Source organism: Colletotrichum acutatum, assembly GCF_030867785.1.
Source record: "Colletotrichum acutatum strain CBS 112980 chromosome Unknown BDZ83scaffold_183, whole genome shotgun sequence".
NCBI classification, from domain to species: Eukaryota; Fungi; Ascomycota; class Sordariomycetes; order Glomerellales; family Glomerellaceae; genus Colletotrichum; species Colletotrichum acutatum.
Window position 1 is genome coordinate 53,137 of NW_026849177.1, and position 10,509 is coordinate 63,645.

The 10,509-nt window shown below is 51.3% G+C and overlaps 3 protein-coding genes across 3 annotated transcripts; 2 read left to right on the forward strand and 1 right to left on the reverse strand.

Moving 5' to 3' along the window:
* Nucleotides 1-324: 324 nt before the first annotated feature.
* On the reverse strand, nt 325-1,372 carry BDZ83DRAFT_144617 (uncharacterized protein). Its single transcript, XM_060501297.1, has 2 exons — nt 1,084-1,372; nt 325-1,023 (listed from the first exon to the last, which is right to left on the reverse strand). Exons 1-2 carry the CDS (start codon nt 1,227-1,229, stop codon nt 420-422), a joined length of 750 nt encoding a protein of 249 aa, XP_060358557.1. The 5' UTR covers nt 1,230-1,372; the 3' UTR covers nt 325-419.
* Nucleotides 1,373-5,729: 4,357 nt separating this feature from the next.
* BDZ83DRAFT_757792 (uncharacterized protein) lies at nt 5,730-6,184 on the forward strand (the record flags this gene model as incomplete). Its single annotated transcript, XM_060514943.1, has 3 exons — nt 5,730-5,818; nt 5,907-6,101; nt 6,160-6,184. The coding sequence occupies 3 exons, from the start codon at nt 5,730-5,732 to the stop codon at nt 6,182-6,184; spliced, it is 309 nt and encodes a 102-aa protein (XP_060358558.1).
* Nucleotides 6,185-7,962: 1,778 nt separating this feature from the next.
* On the forward strand, nt 7,963-8,262 carry BDZ83DRAFT_757793 (uncharacterized protein; the record flags this gene model as incomplete). Its single annotated transcript, XM_060514944.1, has 1 exon — nt 7,963-8,262. One exon carries the CDS (start codon nt 7,963-7,965, stop codon nt 8,260-8,262), a length of 300 nt encoding a protein of 99 aa, XP_060358559.1.
* Between the last annotated feature and the right edge of the window lie 2,247 nt (nt 8,263-10,509).

Sequence of the window (10,509 nt, forward strand, 5' to 3'; positions counted from 1 at the left end):
ACATGTCACTGTCGCGCCAAAGGACAAGCTCGCGGACGAGGTCGCTGGCGAGATCATGGCTGTTTCGCTGGGGAATCAGGGATGTATTTCAAGAAGGCTGACCTGGGCTTTGGCGAGGATGATGGGTGGGTGAAGGTTTTGATGGATAGGGAGTACAAAGAGGATGTTATACCGCAATGGGAGGACTTGGAGGAGTGGGTTGAATTGTGAGAAAGTAGCAGCCGGTGGGCAGGTGTAAGGCTTCCGTACTCTAGGCTCAAGTCATAAATGGCCAAAGGGGGAGACGTTGATGGAAAATTGGACCGTGGAGGCGGATACCGACTTGCACACATACAGCATAGAATTTGGGAGAAGCATGTACTATAGATTCAACATGTACAAAATCTTACAGCAGTTAATAAAAACGCGACTTGAAAGACTCACAAACCCCTAGCTTCTCCCGAAAGTCTGCTAGATCTCCCGTCGAAGACATCTCCTCGGTGCCACTTTCTGATGTCTTCCTCCGTAACTGGGCCCCCATGATGAACTTGGATATCGTGCCTGACGCATATCCCATCACGTTCCTTGCCATCACCCACGTTCGCTTTGCTGTTCTGGATATCATCCATCCCATACAATTCGTCCGTCGACCCTTGCCAGCTAACCCCGTCTCCGAGCCGTTCAAACGACCCCTCGAGATCGATCGTGTCATTGGCGGCGGCGGCCCGCTTGCGGTTACTCGCTTGACCGATGGTGAGCGCGTGTACCTTGCTGGACCTCTTTGTAGACGAATCTTTGCCGCTGGATTTGCCCCGTGAGGTGGAGTAATGATGTCCCGATTTGACAACGCTCACGACGCCGCCAAAGAAGCGCCTGAAAAGAGATGCACAGGGCGGTAGACAAGCGCCTATGATGTCAAGGCAGACTTCGGCGGCCGATGCCGTATAGGGGAAGATGGTTGTCTGGCTGACGTTGTGCGCTACACCGGGCACGGGGCGAAAGATCCAGAAGAGAAGCGGTCGGGAGATGGAAATGAGGATAACGCTGGCGAAAGTCAGTTGATGCCTCAAAGAAAGGGATGGCTTGATGAAGGCATTCCCATACCTGCCGCCGATCAAGAAGATGCCTGTTAGTGCCGCCTTCTTGGTCCGTCGCATCTGAAGCCTCCATATCTCGTTGATGGGGAGGACCATCGCTATGATGTCGAAGAGGATATTCGGGAATAGGATCCCTACTTTGCTGATTCCCATGCAGGTTCCCGGTAGGGACTTGTCCCAGTGGTACTCTACAGGTAAACAAGAGAAAGCTGTGCGTTGTGCAAGAACATCAGTTACGGTCTCCCGCTTGACGGTTACTGATCACTGGAGTCGGAACCCAACGGAACCACGGACACATCTTCACTAGAAAGTCACTTACTGCTGACCAAAATCACAGCAATGAGCCACAGCAAAATTGCAATTGTTGTTCCCCATACCCAGCACCGCAAAACCTTTGAAGCTGAGAAAAGACGGTAGTACATGGCGAGGACTGCTATCTTGGCGGCCGAACATGCTACGCAGTGTATAATGTCTATGGCCAGAATACACTGGATCTCACGTATCAGTCATTGAGATTGGGTAATCGAGAATGGCAGAGAGTACTTGCCTTGAACAGAGGGGCCGTGCCGCCAGGTTGATTTTCCATAACATCTTGGATGTTGGTGCCAAGACCAATTGGGACAGCTAGACTAGAGCTTTAGCTTTGTTGCCTCGAAGATCATCGAGATAACCTTACCAGCAAGTTCAATAGCAAGCAGAGAGTGGTTTGCCAGCTTTTAGACTTTGAGTCAGTCTGTTCCACTTTGCGCCATGTCTCATATTGTTTCGACGTGACCTGTGGCAAGTACCTACCAAAGCTATCAAAGAAATATGAACATCTGCTGTCCATATCGCATGTGGTGTTCGCCATGAGGCGTAAAGTCTGAGCAAGAAGAGAAGAGTAGCTACAAAACTCAGTATTCCGTGTGAGATGGTCAGGATGCCGGAGATGTCGTGGTCCGAGTGGTATGCGATGGAAACCATTGTGAAAGTGGGAGTCCTAACAAATTGGATGCAGGAACATCTGGTCACACGAAGTGAGAAAGGTGAATGCGGCTTGCCGTCTGGGCTTCATCCCTCTTCGTCTGAGCACCGGGAATATGCTTTACAAATATAAAACGAAGATAAAGAAAATTCTCTTGCGGCCGAGAAGTTGATGTAATCGGACCTTGTGCCAGCCTCTGGGTGTGCGACAGGGGTAATATGCATCCTATTAGCAAACAAGCGAAATAGTGTTGGTGTTGGTGCCGGTGCATGAAGTGTTCTGGTTGGACGTCGCCATCAGGACATGGATGATTATGCCGAACTAAGTCACTAAACCGTTGGATCGCCGGTGGCAGTTGGTAAGTAGGCAAACATTAGCAACGATTGCTGCTCTCTTGCCTCGCTCTCATATTCCCCATCTAGATGATATCGTCACAGGTTTGCTGGGGCTCAAATTGATTTCTGATATTGAATCGCACTCGATGGCCAGATGGACAAGAAATCCGAAAATGAGGGGCTGTCAGCCGCTGATTGAGTTGGTGAAGCTAAGAGTGGCAAGTTGGCAACACTTTTGCAGTAGGCAATGAGACATACGAGGAGCCGTGTCTGAATAAGAAAGCTTTGGCGCCCCGGAGTCCCGGGCTAGACCTGTCCGAGGAGGCCATCGTCGTCAGACCTTTCCGTGCCTCATGCATGAGCCAGGGGATGCGTCCAATGAACTCCAATTCCCACTTTCCCGCCATCTTGGCAAAACGAATGGTCACTCGAAAACGTGGCAGGCTCGATGTGCCGGTACCGCAAACATGAGCTGCCACTCCCACCTAATGCTACCTTACCATCGAAATTTTCAATACACTTTTTGACTGGTTCCCCGGCCTTGAGATCTCTCAGTCTTGGGACGATCGATTCCATATCCCCACTCCAATCTGAATGCATGTTCGCTCATTGTTGATGTATTTGCTAGAAAACTAAACCGTCAATGGCGCATTAACCCCCAAGGCATTCCAAAACAGATCCCAATACGTTTTTTGCATGAAATCTTGGCCAATCTAGACGATAACGACAAATATGATCATTTCCAAGTTCTCTACAGCTACATCACCAGGGCGGACACATCCTCAAGCATCCCAAGCCTTGTGTGGTTTTATCATTGACAGTCTGACAGTCTGACAGACATGGATGCAGCAGGCAAAGATGGGTGCAGCAAGCAACCGCTCTAGATTCCCAGCATCAGATCCTTCCTTCTCGAGGAACTCCAAGAAGAAAAGACAATTATGTTTTCTTTTCCCTACAGAGAAGAAAAAGTGGACCACGCAGTGGACCGCGAGCATCGATCAATGAGATACCCGGACAGCGCCCGGCAAGCTTCGCCGAGATAATCATGAACTCGTGCATCTCGATTCGTTGTCGGTGCTAGAGCAGGTAGCTTTGGTTCTCCAAGATTCTTTTCGTTTCATTTGAAGCCCTTCGTGTCGGTATAAATACATCAAGGTAGCAGGAGCAGCATTCGTTTAGTTGTTAGGCAGATGGTATACTACCGTGCACCTTATGAGAAGGATTTGAGTTCGCAAACGCTAAAGTCTTCCTGACTTGATCTATATCTTGTTCAATTTTGGCTCTCAACCAAAGCTCTCAAAACCGTGGCAGTTGACACCGCTTGTCTGCAGCTTTCTGCAAGCAAGTTGGTCTTGGGGTTGAACGTCAAAATCTTGTAGATATGGCTCTCCATTTTCGTCAGTCTTCCAGCTAGTTCCTGATAAGAACGGATCAACTAGATCGAGGAGAGGACAAAGAGACTTCTTGTGAAATTTCCGTTCGCGGGAGCCAGTGACTGTAAGGTCTAAAATCAAGAAGCATGACATTTCAAAGCAGCTCTTGAAACACTGAATATGTCGGATTGGAAGTCCAATTCGACCACGAGGCAAGGAGCCCGCGCAGGGGTCACTTACAGACCATACTTACGATAATCGCGGCCTACCCAACCTACGGTTGGAACCTCCCCTTTCCACCTTACGCAGAAGTTTATATAGATCAATTGACCTCTTCGTCAACCTACGGTTCGAACCGAATTCCCTGTGATAGGGATACCCACAGAATAACCCGTTGTCTAGTCTCCTTGAAGGTACAAGAAATGTGCCAACTTTTGAACTAGAGGCTGTTACAGGTTGCCAAAGAGTCTTGAAACAATCAAGACAACATTGAACCCGCATTATTTACCTCTACCGTGTTCATTGTTCTAGCTAAGACTCTTGAACTCGTATTCCTATTTCCTACTTATAGATGCACATTTCCAAGATTCGCCAAATTTCACGAGTCAGCTTTCTCTCAAGATTTCGTTGTCTACGTGCAGGAGCTAGGAGGTGGGAAAGACGAACAAGCCTGGGTTACATAGTAATACACTCTATCTACTTTTGAGAGGCAAGAGCAACTGGCCTCGTGCATCCCCATACCATGTCAAAACAGATAAATGTAATCTCTATCTGTCTCTGCAACTATGCATTTGAATGGCCTTCAGTGATGATGACCGACATATTTTCATATACTTCTCTGATTCTATTTTCCCTGACGATACGAGTAATGCTCCTGGCCTCGGAAGGTGGGGGAAAGTACACAATCGATGAGCGTCACATTGATAGAGGGCAGCAAAGAGTTTGAGAACCGACGATCAGTGACCAGCGAAACTATCGGTAAACAGCCCAGAAATCAGATGTCTCTCTTTCTGCTCAACATCGATCGGCGTTGTGTCCTACTCAACTAAGATTCCGTGCATCATCTACCAAAAGTTCTGAAACCGCAAGCTGGCTGTCGAGTTGGTACTCTAACTAGCCGGACATCCATTGACAGTACTAGGAGACCCTCTAATTTTGTTTTCTAGCCTAAGGGTCTGATCCTACAATAAACAGCATATTCCAAGCTATTCTTTCAGAGATAATGGGAAAATCCCGAATGCAAACAGCGCTTCTAATACCGCGCCTCCTTGATCGTCCTGCTCCTGACTCGTACTCTTCCAAACGGCCCTTTCCATACGAACGATGTTTTTGCCATTTGAGTACTCATATGCCTAGGAGACAAGACTATTTTACCCAAAGGAGCTATACATTTCCGAATCTTCAACCTAGAGACTGCAATTTCCGTCTTTATAATCCGCCGATGACCAATTATCAACGGCTCACGCTTGATTTGAACAATCCGGTGGCCGAGCTACACCGAGTCGTTGACGGTCTGACACGACAGGGATAAGCTTCTGAAACTAAGATTGCGCATTCTATTATACTCTGCTCATTCCCCACCGCTTGTGGCAGTGAGAATATTCCCGTACAAACAAGCCACTTAAGCTTTACAATTGGATGAACCGGCGCCAAGTTATTTTTGATGTCGGATTCCCCGGGAATGGGGCCCACAACAGGATTTTGCTGTCAGGAAGTCTAATAATCGGCAATAGCATGAAAATAATATGCAGTCAAGAAGCATAGCCTCCACTCCAGGCCCGTATGCGTGAAAGTCAAAGACTGCATGATCGACAAATCCGACGGTCTCGGTTTAGTGCACTCTTGGTATAAGAGCCTATGGGACACGCACTTGTGTCGTAGTTCCAACTTGTTCTGCATCAACTACTTGTCTCTCGTTCTCTCATTCCCTTTCGTAATCAACAACCAACCTGTCTTCTCAACTTAAGAAACATTCATCAAAATGCGTGCCTTCACCGTCGCTGCTGCTCTCCTGGTTGCCGGAGTCCAGGCTGCCCCTGCTCTCGAGAGCCGTCAGATCATCTACGGATGGTAAGTCACGGTGTCCCTGAAGCTACACAACTCAGCGACTGTATCGCAGGGTTTGCAACTCCTGCACCATTCTAACAGCAATTGGTAGCTACTTCTCCGGAGATGGCGTTGTCAACCAATACGTCAGCGTTGGCCACGACATCGATGTGACCGGCACCAGTGGCAAGAGCTACCACATTGACTGCGGCACCACTTCGGGACAAATCGTCCCTAACGTCTTCGCCAAGTGCACTGTGGACGGAAAGCAGCCGGCTGGCATCACCGCTAACGAGTCTGACAAGAAGTAAGTTATACAACAGGCACGGAATATTGGAGCCAAGAGCTAATCGATCATTTCTTAGCGCAATCAATTGCCCCATTTCCTAGATCTACTTGTCTCATTTCAAGCATAGTTCGAGTATTAGACCTTAATCAATAATTGGTCTTATCGACCTGGAAGAGTTTTTCTACTTCAAATCAGATCCCGAATCATGTGAAATACCTTGATCTGCACGAGTTGGAGTGTAGTCTTCCCGGGAACCGACCTATTATCTCTCACCTCTGCTGCCAGACGTTCTAGGCTTTGCTTAACCGTGTCTGTAAAAGCTGTATTCTGCAAGTTGCTAGAGTCGGCCACATCTCTGAGACAATAGGACTGTGTGCTACTACTGAATTACTCGAATCCAGGGTGACCGTCGTGATGGCAGCTTTCGACTTGTTGTGTATCCATACGACATCACTTCAAATGGGGTACCTAAGCTGATGACGTAGAAGGGTCACACATTCAGAAGCCTAACACCCAGCTTACGTAGATAACCACGATGACCAGTTAGTGACTACATGCCAAACTGAATAGTAATCAGATCAAGCCTACGAGAGTGACAGCTGAATAAAACGTTTCATAAGCACACAAGTAGTTATTTGACAGCTTCCAGTCATTATGTTGTTTTTCGCTGCACGCCATCAATTATTGGCTTATTTAAGAGAATGGGAGATCTCACATGTGACCAGCGTGTCTGTACTCATAAATACCATAGTGGGAAATATTCATGTGTCAAAATCTCCATCAGGAGATCTATCAAGTGCGTGCAAGCGAACACGCTGAACGAACACGGGGAGCTGCCCCCTAGATCCTAGCATCAATGCGGATCTCGGGCCTCTCTGATGGCTTTGACGTTGACAGCACAAGGGTATTCCACAGAAGCCTTGGCCGGAGTACATGAACGATGACACGACCACAAGTACACATCAGACGCATCTGCCCAATCGCCAACAGAGAACCGACCGAGGAAAGACGAGACTTGGCCATACAGGGCCCAGAAGGCGATGAAGAGTCGGCAAGGTCCGACACAGTCGGTTTTGGGCCGAAGTTCATCGCCGCTAAGGTGCAGCTCTTCGATTACCCGTTTGGTCGATTGGCCTATACTCGGTTGCAAAGCCGAAAACCAGCCAGAAACCACAGCCCATCTCCCACGGCTGAGATGATTCGCCTTGCAGGACGCGCAACACATGTCAGAGATAACGGCATCTTGCTGACAGGTCGTCCGTAGTGCGGCAAGCCTTTTTGAAACTACCGCAGTCGGCATTCTTATGCGGTGCAGTCCAAGATCACCGTCTTCCATCACCTCCACCATGCCGACGTCAAGTTAAGGGGACTTGCTCCGCTGTCTTCTTTCCGGATACGGAGGCCCGCTCTCCTTTCAAGTATCCACGGTTGGCTCTGCCGCGCCCGATTCAATTCCCCGTTATACGTCACAACCGCTCGGCAGGTCCAGAGCGTCTGTCTATCCGAGGAGGACTATGCAATCTTTTCTGTTTCCATTAGCATGAGGCATCGGAGTTCATCAGCATCCAGTCAACGGCGGCGCGTCATCGTCACAACGCATACGAGCGATGCAGAGAATCTGGAATCTGCACTACACCTGACTTCAGCCTTGAAGAGTGCTCTCTAGAACAACTAATAACGCCCCGTTGCTTTTCTCGCTGCAGAATATCAACGAAGATCTCGAAGCGGCCCAGTCGAAAAGTACTCAGCATTATCTCGCCGATCCTTGTAACATTCTAGCAACAACACAGCACGAGAACGGTCCGATCTCTGGACTCCGACGATGATTGTTCAAAAAACATGGCCGCAATATATTGCGGTGCGCCTGCTGATTATCATGATGAGGGACCTGGGGCTTCTGGGCCTGACCTACTTCTACGTCGTATTTGCTTTAGGCGGCGTCAAAGCTATTGCCCATCCAGTTTCCATCTTCATCGAAGTCATTGCCGCCATCGAAATTCTCTTTTACTTGCTCTTCTTCCTACCGTACAAACGGTACCTTCAAACTTACAAGCCATACACGCCCGCTCGTATGAGTCGATCACAGCGCGCCCGACTATTCTCCAAGGCCTTGAGTCTCGTGCCAGATGGCGAGGAATTCGTTCGCATGTGGATGCTCAACAACTTCCCTCTCGCCTAATTTTTCTTGGCATCTGCTGTTAGTGAATGAGTGAGCCTACCACCAAATTACTAACAGCCGAAAACTCTTCACCTCCCCTTGCCGGAGCCCGCATCCGCGATGGCCTCACAGCCGCCGTCGGGCACCGGACTGATGTCGGCCGACCAAGCCGACCCCGAACCAGGCTCCGGGACACCTCCGGAGCCGAACCCCACCTCAAGAGCTAAGCGACGCCGCGACGCCGAGGCACAGCCGACCCGGCCCAGCCTAACGGGAAGCCAGCTTGATGCCACCACCGACGCCCCTACCTCGGCCGAGGGGCCCGCAGCCTCTACCGCATCTGCTCCGAGCGGATCTGCCACAGGGTCCGTCTTGACAGCCCTTGCAGAAGAAGCTAGACAGTACGAGGCACGGAAAGACGTCTTTCTGACCATTGCACGGTCCGTCGACAGCGTTGTCGCCAGCTTTGACGGTTCTAGAAAGCAGATCGCGAAAGAAGCCACTGCCTATGTCATTCAAACCCTCAAGAGACTGATCAATCACGAGACAAGCCCAATAGCGGCCCGGAGTTGGGCGGCTGTCGTCGCACCGATGGCGGGCAACACCACTGCGGCGACCCGGAGCGGCCAGAGCTGCCAGAGCTCTGCCCGCCCGAAGGCCACACTCCCCGCCGAGGATCAGCCGCAGGCGCAGCCGAAGGAGGACCTCCGCATCTTTGCCCGCGTCCCGGAAGAAAGCTTAGCGGCCGCTCGGAAGATCGCACCGTTCGCCGTACGACAGATCGTCTGTAAGGCCGTTGGCCTGGGGCTAGCGGACCTTCCCCACGTCTACCATATCAGCACAGGTTACTCTCTGAAGCCGCGAAACAAGCAAATACAGGAAAGACTACTTACAAGTAAGGCAAAGCTGGCGGAATGCCTCGGCGCCCACCAAGTCGAGACGCCTATCAAGTGGCACACATACGTTGTGCCGCGATGCCCAACAAAACTACACAGCATTGGCGGGGACGTCCTGGACCCAGCCACACTCGTTGAAGATGAGGTCTTCGCACAGACAGGACAGAAGCCTGTCCTTGCTCGACCGTCCCGCCTTGGGCCCAACCCAGTCACGAACGAAATATCTTGGCTCATATCATTCACATCAGAGGTCACGCCCTTCAGGCTCTTCAACCAAAGCGGCAGATCTCTGCCCATCAAAAAACGAAGGACGCTCATCCGACATGACCCCGGCTGCCAGGGCTACCACGCCAACCGGTTCTGCGGACGACGACCGACTTGCAGCAACTGCGGAAGACCTTCCGACTCACACGAAACGGGACCTTGCATGGCCAGGCCCCAGTGTCCCAACTGCTGCGGCCCCTTCCAAGCCGGCCACACAGACTGCCCAGCGAGGCCCTCGGTCGTAAACGGCGTCGTCTCCCTTCCCGGTCGAAAGGAGCGGGCTCGGATCCGGAAGGCCGGCCAGAAAGCATCGGACACTCTGTACAAGGCTACTCGATCCGACAGTAGCCAGGAGGCGGCAGGCGTCCCTACCTCCACCAGCCAGAACCAGCAACCCGGCGCCAAGCGCGCGCGCACGAGAACGCCCTCCGCAAGCTCGATCGTTTGCCTCGGTGACGGAAGCACTGACAGCAGCAGCATGGATGAAGACGAGGCGGACGAAGGCGAAGGCGAAGACTCCCCCGACAACACCTCCATCGACCGTCCCGTGCTACCCATGCCAAGCAGGAGCCAACGGGCAGCACAGAAGCCAAACTACAACGTCGCGAATGCCTACACCCACCTCGAACTCGACTCGGAGACGTAAGCCGAGAGCGGCGACCCCACGGATGCTACGCGTTGCGCAGGGCAACGTCGGAAAGATCTCCCCGGCGCACACGGCTTTCCTGCAGCTCTGCTGGGAGGCTCAGATAGATGTGGTCCTCGTCCAGGAACCCTGGACGGGCTGGAAGGACGGAAACGTGCAACTGAACACGCACCCGGGTTTCGACTCTTTCGTCCCGGTCGACTTCTGGGACAGCGAAGGAACCAGACCAAGAGTATTGACCTACACACGCAAAGGGATAGGGATGACGGTGGAGCAGCAGAGGCCTGTCCACACGAGAGACGTACTGTGGCTGGTGGTCGACAAAACGACGACTATCGTCAACGTGTACAGACAACCCCGCGACCCCCACAGCCGCACAACAGGGATACTGCTAGAACTCAAACCCCCGGAGCGAGCTTTGATCGCGGGTGACTTCAACGCGCATCACTACTCTTGGGAGCC